Source organism: Lampetra fluviatilis, chromosome 8 (genome assembly GCF_964198595.1).
Source record: "Lampetra fluviatilis chromosome 8, kcLamFluv1.1, whole genome shotgun sequence".
In the NCBI taxonomy this organism is placed as follows: Eukaryota; Metazoa; Chordata; class Hyperoartia; order Petromyzontiformes; family Petromyzontidae; genus Lampetra; species Lampetra fluviatilis.
Genome location: NC_136282.1, coordinates 12,707,850 through 12,728,175, shown reverse-complemented (window position 1 = coordinate 12,728,175; position 20,326 = coordinate 12,707,850). Strand labels below are relative to the sequence as shown.

At 55.0% G+C, this 20,326-nt stretch overlaps 1 protein-coding gene across 4 annotated transcripts in view; it reads left to right on the top strand.

Annotated features, from left to right (window-relative positions):
• LOC144933900 (uncharacterized) overlaps window positions 1–16,903 on the top strand; it is a 105,570-nt gene extending 88,667 nt beyond the window's left edge. For 2 of the 4 annotated variants that reach the window (XM_078859193.1, XM_078859192.1), the window contains one exon: window positions 7,543–7,664. In XM_078859193.1, coding sequence (XP_078715319.1) covers window positions 7,543–7,575 — 33 coding nt within the window. In that variant the 3' untranslated portion in view covers window positions 7,576–7,664. Of the gene's footprint in view, window positions 1–7,542; window positions 7,798–16,376 lie in introns of those variants that run through there. The other 2 variants (XM_078859191.1, XM_078859189.1) reach the window with 2 other exon arrangements.
• Window positions 16,904–20,326: the final 3,423 nt, after the last annotated feature.

The following is a 20,326-nucleotide window of genomic DNA, read 5'->3' as shown; positions in this document are numbered from 1 at the left end:
ACCATTTGTGGCCAGGTCGCTTCTGATAAAAGAGAGCTATAGAGCTCAGTGGGCCTTACCTCGTAAAATAAAACAAATTTTGACTTTCATAGTTTATAGTTTCCATGGAATAGGATATGCAACAAACGTGCATAGTCAGTACCCGCGTTGGGGGTCTTCTTCTTTCTTGGTGTCCGTCCACCAAAGTCAAACATCCTTCCCAGTGGCGAGCGCGTCGCAGCGCTCACAGGTTGCCTGCTGAGACGTCTCGCGCCGGTGCAAGGGGCCTTCCTCCATCGGAGAAACACGCCGTCCGGCAATCGGCTTGGCAGAAAGTCCGTCAATCCACGCGACCTGCCGCGCCGAGCTTCCGCAGCTGCTTGCGGTAAACACGTCGCCAGCGACGACTGCCGCCAACGGTTTGCCACGAAGTTGCGATAGTTCATCACGGACTTTAAAAGAGGGTTCTCGTTGGCCGTGAGCCGTGACATTCAGTCCGTCTGCAGCCATTAACTTGACCAAGTGAAGCCCGCTGGGTCTCTGAGGATGTGCCGCCTGCAATCCATCCTGGGTTCTAACCAGATTAGATTGCGAGACGGGCTCACGGACACTTGAAAGGTCTGGGACAAGGTTCAATCAGTGGGCTCCGCCGGGCAGGCGAGGCTACGCTCATTGGCTGCGTCGTGTGGCTCACGTGCCCCAGCCACCGCACATGCAAAGCAGTTTCCGTCTGGCGGAAGGGAGGGGGTTAAACGGGCACGACATTGGGATAGACAGACGATGGGCTGTCACACCAGAGGGGGAATGGAATGGAAGGGAGAGAACCGATGGGACAAGTGGCATAGGCAGTGTTAAGATCGGCCTCTGTGGAAGGGGGCTCGTGAAAGACGCTACTGGGCAGGTGGCGGCAGTCACCCTCCAGCAACGACAGGAGGCAAGGAGGTGACAGATCAACGAGCAGAGTACCGGGCGGCGAAAACACGGCAAGCTGGCATAGCGGGGAGAACAGGTGGTGCAGCTGTCAGCCACCTCAGTCAAAAAGCTAACACCCAGGTCTGTCCCATGACCTCCTGCCAGCAAGATGTCGACACCACATGGCGTCAAAGTGCACTTACCCTGGCACAAGTGCCCGTGCACATTAGTATGTGTGCCGATGTGTACGTGTTTGTATATGCTGCGGTGGGTAAACATCAGCATTGGGTAGACACAGCTGGACGTGGTGCTGGATACCCACCCCCTCGTGTGCCGTGCTGGCCATAATAGGTGCTCGCTAACAGCACTTGCCCCGACAATCTGTTAAAATCTATATGGGGGAACCTTTGTCTTTTTACGTAAGCATAACTGTGGTACTGTGTGTGTGTGTATGCATACTTGTTCGTGTGTACCTCTGCGCGTGTAACATGTCTGCACTCTCACGCCAGTGCATGCACGCGTGCGAGTGCATTGCAAGCGTCTCCGTCTCGATAAGTCCGTGTGTGCGCACGCGCGCGTTGGAACGCACACACGCGTGCACTTATACCCGTGCGCGCTTGCGTGCGTGCGTGTGTGCGTGTGCACGTCTCGTGCGTCTAAGACACCACGCCTGCAAGCGTGCGCGCGCTTTTTCCCCCGGCACCGGCCTCCCCGGCGCACTCCGAGCGAGCGAGAGTTTAAAGTGGATAACGAGCGCCCGGACGTGGCGGGCATCGATCGGCCCCGCGGGCCGCAGAGACGGACGGTGTTCGGGGGGTCCTCACGGGCTCGGCCGCGGGTCCATCCCAGGCGTAACTAAACGCCGCCGGTGATGGGTGAGCTGGGAGAGAGCGAGAGTGTGGGCGGGCGAGCAGGCGGGCGGGCGGGCGAGCGTTCCCAGTTATAGGTCAGCGATGTATTCCGTGCACTGTGCTGAGCGCGATGGATTACGGCGCACCCGATGATTTTACTTAATGGCCACACAATGGGGCACGCGAGTCAAAAGCTTGGCTCAGCGACTAATAGCGCCCTGTCATGCCGAGTCACATCGCTGCTGCTGCTGCTGCTGCTGCCGCCCGTTGCCGCCCGTCTCGACATAGGTCTGATTCCCACTGCGCGGGTGCCTGTTGATTGTACATTCATATGCGGCGTTATTTGAACCACCGGGATTTCCGGCCGGCGTGGAAGAGGAGGCCAGCAATAGCGGGAGGCCCCTACCGCCGGCAGTGGCATGAGCAGGCATTTGCATGGGCTGCACCTCTTCATCTATTTATTTATCTCTTTAACTTTGCCCGTGAGCACGGCCTGACTGAGCGCGAGAGCCTCGCGGAGTGCCAAGACTCTTCGTGAAGAGAGTCCTGCATTTGGATGTTTGGCTAATCCCTACGACTGAGTGTTTGGCTTCCTCCGTGGGAGGAAATCGGAGTTACCTCGGGAAAGCCCGCACGTACGAAGGGGCTCTACCATTCTAAGCTCTGCACAGATGGACACGAGAATCCACTGCCGTACTGCCGCCTGCAGGCCGCTCGGTGGCTCAAGCCCCCCAGCATCCGGGATTGGCAGGCGGGCAGTGGCATTCCGTCATGTTGGCGAACCACCCTTGGACCCATTCGATCTTTGCGCGATCCACCGACTCTCGCCTCCAAAGCAGACTTCCCGGGGGGGTGAAACACAATTGTAAGTGGTGCCTATTTCACTGTGGAAATGTGAATGTAATTCCGTCAAACGTCGCTTTCATAATTCCAATTATTCCTGACCCTGGGTTGGCTCCGCAGTGCTGGATTGCCAGACATGCATCAACTGAAACTAAACTCTAAAATATTTTTTTTATTTTACCAGGTAAGATCTACTGAGCTCTACAGCTCTTTTTCAGAAGCGACCTGGCCACAAATGACAGCTCAACGAAGTGGCTTGTCACGTGGGGAATGTATTGCAGTCAAATACTCTTCTGAATGTATGTTGATTCTAAATGTGGAGGGGAAAAAAACGGAGGGCCCGGACAAAAAATCCACGTGACCACGCTGAGAGAGACAGGCAAACTCCAAATATACAGGCCTCAGGGTAGGGATTGAACGCACGACCTCCTGCGTACCAGGCGAGCACTCCCGACACGATCCTCAAGAGCGAGCCACTGCGCAGCAGCGTCATAGCCCGAAGCTCAAACGTGAAAGAAAAAAAACACCACGAGCTAATTAGCTAAAAAAAGAATAATACATAAACTATATTCTTGGTTCTTTCGGTAAAGTCACGTAGAAGGGAAATAATAAAATAATAAAAATAAGAAAAAATATCACGTTTCGACTGCAATACAAGCAATCATCATCAGGTGTGAAATCCACAGCAAGAAAATTAGAAAAGTTTTTTCTTTTTTCAAATTTTTTTCAAATTTTCTTGCCGTGGATTTCACGCCTGATGACGGCTGCTTGTGTTGCAGTCGAATCGTCGTGAGAATTTTATTGTTTTATATTTTTATTATTTTATCATTTTTCTTCTACGTGACTTTACCGAAAGAACCAAGAATATGAATCCCTGCAGTCACGAAAGCTTTACATCAAAAAATACATAAACTGTCCCTATATACATACCGGAATACAGGTCTTCCCCCGGCAACGAATCGCAATCGCATCTCGCCTGGCGACTTACGGGGCTGCCGTCGAGACCGAGAGAATCAATCACGAGTCACGGCCGGCCCCGTCGTGCGGACCGGGGGTCAATCTTCTTCTCAACTCAACTTTTTTCTCGAGCGAACTGAAGCCCCATTAGGCTGTGACCTCCACCACCCCGTCACGTTCGCCCCTGTCGAGTCGAGCAAAAGTACAGCTCGTGTTAGTGCGTTCGCTTTCGCGACCTATATTATTATTCACGTTTTCCTTGGGTCGGATCGCGTTGATGTGTCGTAAACCCACCTCCACCCACCGGAGACAGCCAATGAGTAAGGGTTGTGACGTGAACAAAATGCAAAATGTATCGCTGATGTTAACTGATTTTTGTTTTTTTTATATCCTGCCAACTCAAAACTACAAAATAAACGAAAAGAATAGTTTTTTTTTGAGCATGGGGGTAGAAAAAAATCCAGTCAGTGTTTATTTTGTCAGGGGTCATAGGTCACAGCATAGCTTTTTCATTCACACCACAGTGGCCCTGGGTCATTGGGGTCAGGACGAGCGCTCACCCCTACTTAGTGACGAGGACAGACAGCACTCGAAGGCTGGCGCTGTGACCAACACGACGGACCGCGGGCAAACGCTTTTTCTCACGGCGTAAATTTACGTCGATGATCCGCATAACCACCACCACCACCACCACGCAGCAGCAGCAGACATCTCTGCCTCATCCCAGCGAAGGCTGCGAACGTCACGGCGCCCCGGCCTGAATGTGCCTGAAAAAGTCACCCAGCCACACATTTGCTCTCAAGGCTCGGTGCAGACAAGACAAAGATCCCTGCTCCCACCCCCCCGCCACCCCCGGAATAGACTTCATGGACTGTAAGGGCAAGTGCCGGACCGGTACGGATATACAATCCGTCACCGACGGTTGTAGCGAGCGCGAATCGAATGTGGCTCGACGGGGTTCCTGGCGCGGCGCGCTAACCACTGCGCCACTGCTCCCCCACTCGCGTGAGCGCGCACACACAGAGACAGACACAAAGACGCACACACACACAGACACAAAGACGCACACACACAGAGACAGACACAAAGACGCACACACACAAAGACGCACACACACAGACACAAAGACGCACACACACAGAGACAGACACAAAGACGCACACACACAGAGACAGACACAAAGACGCACACACACACAGAGACAGACACAAAGACGCACACACACACAGAGACAGACACAAAGACGCACACACACACAGAGACAGACACAAAGACGCACACACACAGAGACACAGAGACAAAGACGCACACACACAGAGACAGACACAAAGACGCACACACACACAGAGACAGACACAAAGACGCACACACACAGAGACAGACACAAAGATGCACACACAGAGACAGACACAAAGATGCACACACACAGAGACAGACACAAAGACGCACACACACACAGAGACAGACACAAAGACGCACACACACACAGAGACAGACACAAAGACGCACACACACAGAGACAGACACAGAGACAGACACAATAACGCACACACACAGAGACAGACACAAAGACGCACACACACAGAGACAGACACAAAGACACACACACACAGAGACAGACACAAAGACGCACACACACACACACAGAGACAGACACAAAGACGCACACACACAGAGACAGACACAGAGACAGACACAAAGACGCACACACACAGAGACAGACACAAAGATGCACACACACAGAGACAGACACAAAGATGCACACACACAGAGACAGACACAAAGACGCACACACACAGAGACAGACACAGAGACAGACACAAAGACGCACACACACAGAGACAGACACAAAGACGCACACACACAAAGACAGACACAAAGACACACACACGGAGACAGACACAAAGACGCACACACACACAGACAGACACAAAGACGCACACACACACAGAGACAGACACAAAGACGCACACACACAGAGACAGACACAAAGACGCACACACACACAGAGACAGACACAAAGACGCACACACACAGACAAAGACGCACATACGCACAGACACAGAGACAAAGATGCACACACACACAGAAACAAAGACGCACACAAACACAGAGACAAAGACGCACACTGACACAAACACAGACAAGAGACGGAGAGACGGGGGGGGGGCGGGTGGATAGAGCCAAGCCTCAAACGGCCGTGGATTACGGAAGCTGTTGTGTGGAGGAGATAAGTGGCACAGCCGTGTAAACCCGAGGCCACGGGGGGGCGTGCGTGGGAGGAGGCGAGCGCAACCCCGGGGGACCCCCTTTTCAAACCCCCTTCCCGTCAAACACGAGAGGGGACGAGGAGGGGGGGGGGGCTTCCTGTCCAGACGGGTCCCGGTGGGAGCACCGCCGCGGAGTCGCGGGGTAATGGATCAGCGGCCGAGCACGGACTCCAAATCCCCGCACAAATTGAGCGCCGTGCCGGTGTGCGGGGAGGGTGAGGAGTTGGGGGGGGCGGCGGTCAGGGAGGTATGAAGGAGGCGGCCGGACGGACAGTCGGGAGGTGGTGTCGGCAAGGTGAGGGGGGCAGCGAAAACGAGTCGGCCTTTCCGCCGCGCAGGTTTTTCGCGGGCGGTGCCGCGTGGCATTCGGCGCGCGACGTCCGACGTTCCGCACCACACGTGCTGCCAGCAACTTATTCCTGAAAACAAAAATTTCGTGACCAGCCAAGCGCGTCGTGCCACCCCACCCCCCCCCCCCTCATCGCCCCCCCGCACAGGAGAACGACCGATTTCGAGCGGCGTGTCCGACGTTCTGCTCCCGGCACGTGGAGCGAAACGTCGGGCATCGCACGCGCGATTGGCCGTTCTCATCTGTCGCTCATCCGTCACCGATGGTCGGCGCCTTCCCCCTCGTCTGCTGCGCGTGTTTGTGCGCGGGCTGCCCCCCTTGTCAATCCACCGCCGGATGAGGGCCTCTCTCTCGATACCGTACGGGTCGTGGGGGTTGTTTGACCGTGGCGAAGACGCGGAGCGCACAGGTGTGGCAGCAGAGTGCACCACAGCAATGCTGGACTGACCATCCGCTGCCCACAATGTAGCCCCCGGTCTGTGACAACCCACGCCCACTGCCGGATTATCCTCGGGGCAAAAGTAGCTACATATGTAGCTGCTGCATATGTAGCTGCTACATATGATGTAGCTACGGGCCCCGCACTTTCAAGAGCTCCGCGCTAAATGCTTTCAAGCTATCAATTGAGGTTCGGTGATTCTGCACTTGCTCTATTACTATAGTACTATACCACCTTCAACTTGAATGAACGACTGGGTGTTTAAGGTTAGCCATTTGTCGTATTATCTGGCTGTATAGCAAATGAAGAAAATACAATGATTTTACTTTGCAAGTTAAAATGTTGTGTTTTCACGTGTTTTTTTAGGGCAAATAAAAAAATACAATTATTTCACTGGGAAAGTAAAAAATGTGCATATTTTAATATTGGCTGTTTTTTTAGGGCCCCTTTATAAGATATGCTACAGGCCCCGCACTAGCTTAATCTGCCCGTGCCTGGTCCTCGCCCATCAAAGCATGGGCCAGGCTCAAACCTGCTGAGCTGAGATCGGATGATGGCGGTGGTGTTGGTGGACGTTGCAATGAAGGTGGTTGAGGACAACGATGTTGATCATGATGGAGGTGGTGATTATAATGATGATGATGTTAGTGGTGGTGGTGGTGTTGGTGGAGATGGTGAGAATTATAGTGATGACAGTGGTGATGATGGTGACGGTTACAATGATGATGAACGTGCTAATGATGATGGTAGATATTATGATGATGGTAGTGGTGATCATGGTGACTGTAACAATGATGATGGTGATGATGATCATGGTGGTAACCGTGATGATGATGATGACGGGGCTAGGGGTGGAGACTTCAAAAGTGACAATGATGACGCTGACGATGATGATGACGACGACGATCGTGACGACGGTGGTGGTGGGTGCGAGGCGCGCAGGCTCTCTCCGCGCGTGCACTCCCTGCGGGGTGACGGAGCGGGCGTGACGAGCGTGGCGGGTCACGTGGCGCTGCTGGTGGCCGGGTGTCGCGACGGCACCGTGCGCCTCTGGGACTTCTCCTCACCGCAGTGACCTCGGTGAGGACCTCGCTCCGTCGTCACGCAGAACGTGCAGACCGCCCCCCCACCACCACCACCACCAACTTCCCCCCACCCCCCTCCCACCGTGTAGTCTACGTAGACTCGTGGGGCAGGCACCCGTGAAGGGTCGGCACGGCGCACGAGGGAGATTGTTTTGGCTGGAGCCTCGCTCTCATCTACGTCCTTCCGGCGGCTGCAGTCGACACACCGCACCGGGAAATTCATTTGAAGCCGAGTCGACCTAGGGGAGGCCCATTCACGCTGCGCCAGTGATGACGACGACGGCGATGACGACGATGATGAAGATTACAGCGACGAAGAGGGCGACGACGACGATGCCGATGATGATGACGATGATGATGATGACGATGATGACGACGACGATGATGATGATGACGACGATGATGACGACGACGTCGATGACGACGATGTCGATGACGACGATGATGAAGATTACAGTGACGAAAAGGGCGATGACGACGATGACGATGATGCCGATGATGATGATGACGACGACGATGATGATGATGACGATGATGACGACGATGATGACGATGACGACGATGACGACGCCGCGTCTTAATAAGACGCCCCCTCCCTCCGCCACCGCCACACTTGAGCGGTCTTCACGCGAGCCCCCGAAAATCAACGCCTATTTATAGGTTCCGAGGAAGCTTCCTGAGATAGCGCGCGGTATTAACGGCCAAGTAGGCAGAAACCATTTAAAACGCACGGCAGCCGGACCATGCATCTTTAATGACCAGGAAAAAAATGTCAAGGGAACCATAAAAACGGCTGCTGTTACGATAGTAAGCAAGGAAAATAAATATACACGGTTTTTTTTGGTGGGTGGGGGAGGGCGGCGGGGGGGGGGGGGAAGAATGCGATACTCTATAAATGAATTACGTCGTTTAAGGGCCCAACGTCGCTTCGCTGCGGGATGAAGGCCACCCACCACATGCCGCACGTCGGGCGCGGTGATTGCTCCGTGGGCGGAGGGGGGGAAGGGGGCATGCGACGTCCAGGATCGGTTCAGATATCGCTCGCCAATGATGTTAGCCGTCGCCGGGAATCGAACCCTGTTGGTCGACTGCGTTCGTGGCTCAAAAGCCCGGGGGACCGCAGCACCCGGGGCCAGTGGCACCGTTTTGGGTGCGGGCACGGCCGTCTCACGTCTGCCATCAAACTAGGGTGACGAGATGTTGACTACCTCGCCTGGTATGCGGGAGGTCGTGGGTTCGATCCCGACCCTGACGCCTGCTGCTGTATATTTGGAGTTTGCGTGTCTCTCACCCCGTGGTCGCGTTTAGATTCATAATCCAGTTTTTTTGGGTTAAATCGCGTAAAAATGTAAATGTGTCGATAAAGCCGCCACCACCCGACACAGCCATTTAGTATGGTTTATCACGTAAACAGAACGTGTTAATTCGTTACTAGTACAGCACTACACCGGTGTGTTGGAGAGCAAAGCCACAACATTTACAATCTGAGTACAACGTTTCGCCAGTAATTACAACTAGCTTCATCAGGCGACAGCCAGACTTGTGGATAAATCCTCCTGTTTCGCTCGTTCGATTATTTGGCTGCGATAAATGTCCCCATCATAAGCCACTGCGTTGAGCTATCATGCGTGGACAGGTCGCTTCTGAAAAAGAGCTGTATAGCTAAGTGGGCCTTACCTGGCCAAATTAAAAAAAAGTTTCATAGATCTGGCACTGCCAGATTTTCCATCAGTTCGGTCCCACGAAGGACGGCCAAGGTAAGGCCACAATCACGTATCCATCCATTTAGTACATACGCACGTGTACTTTTACACCCCCCCCCCTCCCCACCTGCGTACGTACGCCTGACGCACCACCCCCCCCGCCCCAAATCCTATAGAACGGCCGATATTCAATCCACGCAGAAACGATCAAGGATTAATAATATGCACGTGTTTAAGTAAACAGATAGTCCACCACCGGGCTATTTAACTCATCTAAAGGCCAATGTAGACAAATTATTATCGAGGCTTCACCCCCCCCCCCCCGTTTCCTATGCGTATGTACATTGTGTCAGTAGACCCCCCATACGCAAGCAGACACATTTGGGTTAACCCCCCCTCCCCCCTCCATGCGTACGTACTAAATGGATGGCCCCTAAGTACGTATGCTGAACGTCTTTAGCGCCGTACATAGCTAACCGTGCGAATCGAGCAGCTCTAAAAGAAATGAGTTTTCGATTTTAAAATTAAAATGACGCCGGCCGTGCAGGAGGGCGCCGTTCGCAGGCGGTCACGGGGTGCCGACGCTTCCTTTCTTTTCACGGTGAAGGACGCTGGGCCCTGGGCCTCCGAGTCGGAGCAAGTGCGCAGAAAATCACGAACGTACAGCGTGCGTGCGTGCGTGCGTGTGTGTGTGCGTGCGTGCGTTTAACTTCTTTCGCACCATACGCAGCCAGCCGCTGCCAAAGAGGGAAAAATTAAGAACCTGGCAATCGTTCAGCGCGATATTCCCTGCGAAGGAATATTTCTACACAACCGCTGTGTCAGTGAATATAAAGGGGCACTGGAATAAACAAAAAATACGTATACCATCAGGAGGCATTACTTTTATTGTGTCGCACAAATCTCCCGCATTGCGCTGCTTGCCAGGACCAGAAATCACATCTCAGTCTCTCGTGCCAAAACCCGACGGGGGGGAAAAAAAAAAACCCAATAAAAGGAAATTTAATTCACGGCGCGCACTCACACACGGATAATTAATCTTTAAAATTGTCAATTTTGTTGAATCGCACAGCTGTTAACATCAGTTCGGGGTGACAACGCGAGGTTACCATCACACATATGCGCTTTGTTAATCTCTCGCGATAATTAAATAACTTCATTAATATGAAAAGCGCGGAGGGCCAGGACGCGTTACGGACACTCCGCGGAGACGTCTGGGTGACAGGAGCCCCCCCCCCCCCTCCCCGGCGCTTTACCCTCCAGAGCCACTCGCCGGATCTCACAGCGGCGCCGGATCGTACCGGTAGATCTGTGCGACGTCTCGCTTCACGTACCATTTGTTGTCCTGCTCCCCGCACCTCCGATGCAGAAGAAATTTAATGTGCGTACATGGGGGGGGGGGGGGGGGGTGAGCACTCGAGCAGGATGCACGATACACAAAGGCAAATCAAACCATAATACTCGCTGCTTGCTGGAAGCTTTTTCGGCCACCGAATTTTATTGTTTCCCGTGTGCAGCACCCCACCATCTTAGGGAATGGCCCGCGAAAGAAGATATCGCAGAACTGCTTGTGAAACTCCCCCGAGTGACCTTTGCCATCCACGCCATTTTTTGTTGTCGATTTTGTTTCAACCGCCGCGCCTGCATCATCGTAGGGGTATAATTCTGGAACTCCCTGGCAAAGTGCAGCAGCAGCAGCGGCTCAATAAGAAGGTGCCAGCCACCACCCGGGACGGGCAATGTACGCTGGATTACAAAGAATAAAAATAACACACCAGAGGAGCGCATTTTCGCATCCGATAAAATGAAAAAGGCGATCCTGAATTAAGCTCCCAGCACGTGCAGTGAAACTCGGGATGGGCTAGCACATGGGACCAGCACGAATACGGAGGTCCGCCGGCTTGCTCTGGCACGTGCAGCGAAACGTTGGACGTCGCGCCGAGCGACGGCACGCGGGTTACGACCGCGAGCGAGAACCTGGCGACGTGCTGCCAACGCGCGTCTCGGCACACGCTGCAAATGAAACGCGCGTGCGGCATCTCCTTAGGGGAGCGCGGTGGCACGACTAGCGACGGATTTATGCGACGCGTTATTGGCACGTCAGCTTGCGGCGGGGGGTGGTGGGGGGGGGATAAGGGAGGGGTGTTGAGTGAAGTCATCCGTGAGCAGAATTGAGAACTCCCCGACCGAGGCACATGTAATTGTTTACTGATATAAAGAAGACTAAAAGTGGTAGTCTATGGATTTGTCAACCCACGGATGGGTGAAGGCTGCTCCCCCACCACCCCCCACCAATGCCGAGTCGATTTGCGCGGTGGTTGTTCGACCACACCTCGGCAAGGCCGGTCGGTGCGGACTGGTGGGTTGCAGGGTCAGGGGCGAGGTCCGGTCCGGATCTCGTTCGCCACCGACGCGTTCGCCATGGCCGGGCACCGAGCTCCAATTTGTCTCGATTGGTCTGCAGCGCGCGCGCACACCCGGTTCACCGCTGCGCCCATGCACGCGTCGATTTGTTCACCTCCCTGTCTCTGCTATTAAAGTTGTAATTCACCGGCGACCCCCTCTCTGGCGTGACAAACGGGAGGGTACAAACGCAGGTCTCGCCAGAGTTAATCACCGACGGCGCGCGCGGGCGGGTGGCTGCGCGATGATGAAGCGGAGCGCGTGCGCCTCCCCAGACCGCCGGCGTCGTGAGAGCCGCTGGTGGCAGCCAGAGGCGTGCCAGGCGTCACCCTTCGCGGAGTGACGCCTCGCCCCCCTCTCTCGCCTTCTCGCCCCCCCTCACCTCTACCCCCCGTCGTCGTCCCCTCACCTCCCGCCCTCGCCCCCCCCCTCACCTCCTCCCCCCCTTCGCCCCCCCATCCCCCCCTCGCCCCCCCTAAACTTCTCCCCCCCCTCGCCTCCCCTCACCTCCTCCCCCCCCCTCGCCCCCCCTCACCTCCTCCCCCCCCCTCGCCCCCCCTCGCCTCCTCCCCCCCCTCACCTCCCCCCCCCCCTCGCCCCCCCTCACCTCCTCCCCCCCCCCTCGCCTCCCCCTCACCCTCCTCCTCCTCGCCCCCCCTCACCTCCTCCCCCCCCCTCGCCTCCCCCTCACCCTCCTCCCCCTCGCCCCCCCGCCCCCCGGGCTGGACTCACACGAAGCCCCCCCCCACCCTCTCGTGGCCCCGGGGGGAGGCGGCCTCGCGTGCCGCAGCCCCCGAGGTTTGTTTCCCCCTCGGGCTGTGCGGGGACGAGGAGGAGGCAGCAGTCAGGGATTTGCATTTGCGTCTGCAAAACACTGTCCAGTATTAGTACAGGGTGGTCCAGATGTCTCGTGACCCAGCCCCCCCCCCCCCTATTTAATATTCTAAAAACTTAACGTATTAATTTTTTTTAAGTAAGGTTTATTTAAAGCAGAAATTAATATGCGAAAGGTGCGGAGAAATCGCGAGGGGTCAACTAATTGGGGGTGGGGGGGTCACAAGACATCTGGGCCACACCGCGCAGCATTGCATAGCCGGCTGGGCTGAGCTGGGGCCGGCTGCAGGTTAATTGGTCACGTCGGACACGCTACGGTCGGATATGCAACGTTGTAGTGTGTGTCTACATATTATTTTGTTTGTTATTTAAAGCCCGAGAGCACGTCAATCGCCGAGATGGAGCGGTGAAATCAGCTCGTGCGCAGGGGCGAGAGGGATTGCTGTTTCGCGAGATGATGGCACGACCTGCCATCGCCACCCCCATCACTACCTCCACCACCACATTCCCTGCACCCTGCATCCACCTCCCAGCACCATCACCACCTCTGCCTTTCTCGACACACACTCACATCCACCTTGACACACACACCACATCTACACACTCACACCACATCTACACACACACCACCTCGGTCACCACTACCACCTCTCTCTACAAAGACAAATATCCCTCGTATAGCCTTAACAGACTGTGGGGGCAAGTGCTGTTAGCGAGTAGCACCTATGAAGGCCGGCACGGCACACGAGGTGGGTAGCACCACGCCCGGCCGCCTTTGTATTCCCGGTGGCGATCTTTACACACTGCACCAGGTACTCATTTGAGGCTGAGTCGACCTATGGGAGGCTCAGGATTAGTTCCGATAACCGTCACTGGTGTTGGCCGTGAGCAGGATTCGAACTCGGGTCGCCCGCTTCGTAGCACAGCGTAGCGCTAACCGCGACACCACACTACCGCTCCCCACTCATCCATCAGTACACAACGCCACAACCACCACATTTTACAACACCCACTAATTCACCTCAGCCACCATCACCACGCCGGGCTGTTTAAATTTCAGACAGCCAGTGGATTCATTCGCTGCCCTCCCCTCTACCACCGTCTCCCTCCCCCCCCCCCGCCCCCTTCTCCCAACACGCATGACGCTGGGTCAGAGGTGACTCGCATGTTGCTGGAGGGCCCTCAAAATCCTATAAGCAGCACGTGGTTCATTTTCTCCGGGGTTTATTCTACCCGATGCTGTTACAATTACGGGCTCCCCAGGGGTCACTTAATTTCACCTCGAATTCAAACAGTGACGGATCAACGGGGCAATCGAAATCAACTCCAAAATGCGTAACAGCTATCCGGGCTTTGTTTCAGCCACGCCGCAAATCTAATCGCCGCCACCGCCGCCGCCAATTTTCCCGGCGAGCGTAAACGGGGCGCAGCCGATCATCGCTTTGTGTCCGCGCGTTGTTATTTGCCAGACGCTGATGCTTACGGATGAATCCGTGCCCTGGGCATCATCGTTCCGCATCAGGCCGCCGCGTTCCCCGCGCGCTCCGCCCGAAATGAGATCGACTAATGGGGGCGGCCCGGCACCAGGTGACGAGTCGTTGGACCCGCGCGGAATCGTAATCAGCGTCTCGTGCGCTGCAGGACGTGGGGGGGGGGGGGGGCGGTGGGGGGGGGCGGTGGGGGGGGGGGCAACCCGTGGCTCCGGAGCCACATGCGGCTGTGCGAAGAAAAAAAAATTACTTTATTCGCTTCTTTACACTCGAAGTGTATTCCATCACCTATATTGCTTACTTAAGACAAAATGCGCTTGTCACCTGCTGCACATCCTGCTGCGTTTGTGTACGTCGATGCCACCGCCGGCCGTCCAGATGTCGGCGGATCGATTCGTTCTTTCGGCGCGGCAGTTGGAAACACGGAGGAGAGGTTTCCTTAAATGTGCCTCGCCACCGTCTGCCCCGCCCGGCAGTACGAATGGTTTCTCCAGAGTCGGTCGGTCGGTCAGTCGCTCGGCAGGCAGGCAGGCAGGCCCGCCACGTGCGTATTTTCGCAACTCTTGCACGGTGTCTGCCCCCCAATGTGGAAAAGTAGGCCAAATACACTGTAGAAGGGGTCTCTAGTGCCCTCCCCCCCCCCATTCTAGTGGAGGCCCTTCTGCCAGCAGTGGCATGAGCAACCAAAACAAAGGTCGCCCATATAGCCCTAAGCAGACTTTTTGGGGCGAGTGCTGTTAGCGAGTAGCACCTATGAAGGATGGTACCACCACCACCACAAAGTCTGCCACCACCAACCTAACCGCCACCACTAACACCACCACCACGAGGCTACTGCGACCATCGCCACCAGCAACACCGCCAACCACCGTCACCATGACCATCACCACCAGCAACACCGCCAACCACCGTCACCACGACCATCACCACCAGCAACACCGCCAACCACCGTCACCACGACCATCACCACCAGCAACACCGCCAACCACCGTCACCACGACCATCACCACCAGCAACACCGCCAACCACCGTCACCACGACCATCACCACGAGCGCGCGTGTCAGCGTTATCAATCACGGCGGCCGCGGCGTGGGCCCCACGCTAATGGGCCGTGACGATCGCGTAACGCGTAATTATGTTGGCCCTCCCGTCGCGCGGGAACGGCGCTCACGCGAGACCGGCCCCCCCTCACCCCCCCCCCCCCGCGGGGAACTCCATAGGGGGTGGGGGGGTGGGCAGCATGGTGGTAGTGCCAACCCAATGGTGGCCCTAAACTAAAATGTATAATTTTTGCTATAAACTCCCGGCATTGAGACGACGGAAGAGAGGCAGAGAAAGAGATTCGTAGATCCATCGAGGTGAGAAATGTAGAGAAGGCAGGAGGGTGGCGTGAGACGAGAAGGGAGGTGCGGACGATACAGCGATGGCAGCGATGACAGTGATGACAGTGACTGGATTAATTTCAATCGTTACTCCGCTCGTTACGTTTATTAGGATTCCAATTCGTGATATGCTGTGCACACCTATCATTTTTTATATTTTTTCCTGAACCCGGGGCCTCTTCATACGTTTGGAGCCCTGAGCTTTTGCTCGGTTCGCTTGATGCCCTCTGAATTAGCCGAGCTCATGGAGTCCACAGTTTGCTTGTGGGGGACTCCACATGGCAGTCAGTATACGCTTTGATTTTCTTAAAAAACACATTCCTCCTGCGGAGGGAGCTGGTAGGTACGTTGGGTTGCTCGGTCAATGGCCAGGGTCAATGGCGGCATGGTGTATTCCGCAAATATGTCCGACTGTGAGGGCGGGCACAAGCCGGCGTGAGTAGGTTAAACGTTGAGTTTTATAAGGGCACCACAGGGTGACCAGCCCCTCCCCACCCAGCCCCACCCTCCCCACCCAGCGCCTCGCCACCCTCCCCACCCAGCACCTCCCCACCCTCCCCTCCCCACCCAGCCCCTCCCTCCCCACCCAGCCCCTCCCTGCACGACGGACACAATAATCCCCTGTGGGCTGGTGTAACCAGGAGGTTCCTACCAGTAAAAAATGTGGTTACAACGTTCTCGAGGACAAAGAGCGCTACAACGAATCGGCGTTCTGCGAGGTCGCGCTGAGCGGGGACTGCCCGTGCACTACTCGCTTCCCAGAGGGCAGACTTGTGCGGGAGTTGCGCCACCGTCGCTCTGGAGGCGGGGAGATGCGACTGGCCGATGTTCGGTCACCGCGTCGATGTCACGTGTCGTGATTTCTCGCCTAACAACAGAGCGGGGCCCCCCGCGTGAAAGCTGCCGTCCTGCCGTCTTCCCCTCCTTGGCAGCGGCGAGCGCTGCGGTGACCGCACGGAGTGGACGAGGCCCGATTTTGTCGGGGGAACTAAATAAAAACAACCCCGTCAACAGTTTGTTTTCGTCTGTCGCTGCATCACTGCTGCGTCAGTCGGTTGGGTCACATTTGCTCCCATCTGTTGTGACGGATGATCTAAGACAAGAGGAACCCAACGATGCAAGCAGTTCTTCAGGATATGACGGTGGTTGTTGTTGCAGAATGCTTGTTTTTCCACGTGTTTGGGTGCCGTTTAAAAACTCACGCTTCAGAGTGCTTCCTCGACGCGGAGGAGGTGGTGGGGGGGTGGTAATCTGGCTGCAGTGCAAGACGTGGCTTCAAGTCTGTTTGCGACTTTGGCTGAAATTCAAAAAATATATAATTGTTTATACCTGCCAAGTTTTAGTTTTTCTACGTACTTGTAAAACCAATGTATTCAACGTTGTTTTTTTACCAACTCGATCATATGTCGCGTATTTGTTTTCATCGCGTCATAGACGTCGCATTGCTTTAAAATTGAAAAACGGAATGGATGTAATGAATTCATTTTTTTATCATGATTATGATGATAAAATTTCACATCGCCGGTCGGGGGCGAAAACAACTCTGCTCGTGTTTGAGGTTTCTCAGTCCAGGCGCTCTTCGTGGGTGTTGGGAATTGCGTACGGATTGATGCCGATGGCGATGAAAGAGACACTCAGAAAATCACACACACACATGAAGACAAATTTAAAGACGAAGAGAAAGCCACCCTCACTCCCCCCCCCCATCGCCCAACCCCCATTGGCCATAACAGACTGTTGGGACAAGTGCTGTTAGCGAGCGCCTATGAACGCCAACATAAACAGGCACGTACAGACATGCACTTGGTTAAATATACATACAGGCAAGAATACAGATAGGTGGCCATATCGGCAGACAGACAGACGCAGACACACACAGACATGGTACAAAGACACACGTGGATACACAAACAGGAAGACTGAGTAGATAGGCCAGGTGAACATACAGACAAGAGATTCACAGACACACGCACAACGGAAGGGACACACAGACACACACACACCAACAGAGACACACAGATACACACACACCGACAGAGACACACAGACACACACCGACAGACACACACAGACACACACACACCGCCAGAGACACACAGACACACACACACCGACAGAAACACACAGACACACACCAAAACGTGACACACATGGACGGACGAACGGACAGAAAGATGTACACGGGCTGGCTGGGCGCGTGGCTGGGTCTCCTGCATTATTAACACCCTGCCAGCACACGCCGCCACTGCAAAGGGCAGCAGCAGCAGCAGCCTGCACACGTCAACAGCGCTCGCGTGCGGCCGTTGAGTGCCCGTTGCGATCCGCTGCGGTCTCTCTCTCTGTGTGTGTGTAAGTGAGAGCGTGCGAGCGAGCGAGCGTGCATCTCTCTCTCTCTCCACGCCGTTCTCCCCGCCACCCCAACAACCACTACCACCAACACCACCCTCTCTCTCACCCTCCTCTCTCTCTCTGAGAAATGCATTTTGAAAAAAATAAAAAATCTGACGGCGGTTCTCTCTGGCGTGCCGGGCTCACGCTCGCAATCTTTACACGGCCCAAAACAAATTGAATTGACAGTGGCCTGAAACTGCCGGCACCCGCCACCAAACACCCCACTCCCCCCACACACTCCCCACCGGAAAATGTGATTTTGTGCTCCAGCATTAATGCCGAGGAGTCATTGGTGGGGGGTGAACATTACATATATATGTATTCGTTTTCTCTCTCCTATTATTGTCCAGCAATACCCCGGGTTACGTCTCCTCCCCCCCCCCCTTCACGTCGTTTCACAAATACGTCGTCACTTCGTTATCGACACGGCGAGCTGATGTGCGTCGCCTCGACCCCGACGCTCACGTCGCTGGCAGCACCGTCCGTCCACCCGTCCTCTCCTCGTAGGCTGCCGCGCGGTATTTCTGTGTCGTGGTTTGCTGTGTAGCGGTTTGCTGTGTAGTGGTTAGCTGTGCTCATCATTAGCTGTGCTAACCACTACACAGAAATACACACACACAAAACACGCGCACACACACACACACGCGCGCGCACAGATTATACGCGCACGCGCGCGCGAGTTAATGCGGGCAGAAGGCCACTATTTAATATCCACTTTCCGATTCAGGAATGGGCCTTAATTAATGCATTTGTGCTGAGGGAGGAGAAAGCCGGTGGCGATTAAAGTGCTTAAAACAGTGACCGGTTCCACGATGATTAAACACGGCGAGTCATTATCGGAGAGTGATGACTCTCTCCGCATCAATCACCGCGCCGCACGAGCGCCGCTACTGACACCCATCGCAGCCTCCCCATTAGGGCCGCTCCCGTCACTCACTCCGGCCGACGGAGAGGCGGAGAGGGGGGAGGAGCGGAGAGAGAGAGAGGCAAAGAGAGCGGAGGGGAGAGAAAGAAAGAGAGCGGAGGTGAGAGAGAGGGGGGGAAGGAGAGCAGGGGAGTACCAGTCGAAAGGAATCAGGAGATGTGGCGAGGGTGGACAGAGTAGGGAGCGAGTGTGGATAGGAGGAGAGGAACGGGAGGCATGAGAGAGGAACGGGAGGCATGAGCGAATACGAAGGAGAGTAAATAGGAAACAGCAAAGAGTAGAGAGGACACAGCAAGGATGAGAGAGCGAGGGGGAGTGGGTAGGACACAGGAGGGAGGAGAGAGAAAAGCGTGCGGAGGATAGGAGTAGAGCGCAGAGAAGAAGGAGAACGAGGAGAATGGCAAGAGTCGAGAGGGAGGGAGATGAGAGTGACGATAGAGAAAAGACGAGAGAGAAAACAGCGAGAGAGTTATGTGTGAATCTTGAACTTTTATCGCACCGTGCGGAGCCAGCCGTGCTAATAGGAGGTCTGGGGGGAAGGACAACAAACTAAAAACACAAAAAATCAGTTCTAAAGGAATGTGTTTTCAAACGAGACGACGATTTAAAAGTGCTCAGCTCCCAGTGGCTGCCCAATATCGGAAGGAAGAGCGTTCCAGACGGCCGCAGAAGCACGTGTGAAAGCGCCGCGCAAATGCTGCGTGAGGCCAGGACGGAGAGCGGAGATGAAGGCGGAGACAGACACGAGAGAGGTCGAGCGGTCATTGCAGATTTTTGTTGGTTCGGCACTGCCCCAGGCAGGCCCAGGGTGCATGGGGCCAGGGTTCGTCCGAGGGTCCCCGGTGCTGGAGTTGGCCCAACGTAGCGGCACGCGCTCGGCCCACAATTCGTTTTCTTCAATCAAAACTGGGAAATAATGTATCGACGATGCAAGCCCAGACACGAGCACGTCTTGCAGATTTTGGATTTTGGAACTACCTCCCATCGTGCCGGCCTTTCGCTCGGTTCAACGCAGCATGACGCTTAGCTGGCTATACTAACTCTCTTCACGGTTATTATCATTATTATTATATTACGAATTACACCCCTGCCCCCCTCCCCTCTTTCCCCCCTTCCTTCCCCGAAGAAAAGACACCTGACGCGCCTACCAAGACGCTACGGTCCTACACGTCCGCGTCGGCTGTCTGTCCGAGCTGTACTCTTAGTTTTTTCGGTAAAGTCACGTAGGTAAAAAAATGAAATTAAAATGAATAAAAAATAAAAATCACGACGTTTCGGAGGCAACACAAGTCTCCGTCGTCCGAGCCGCATTGTACACCCCCACCCCACCCCCCATGGTTGGATCAATAAAAATAATTTACGAAAAAAATTACAACGTTATCCAACGAATCGGGCGCCGCTGGATGGATCGTGGATGGAAAAAAGAAAAACCCGAGACGGATTTCCGTCGCCTCAGCGGCCGGCACAATGATCGGCCATCTGCCGCGGCGTGCCCCGGGACCACCTGCGAGA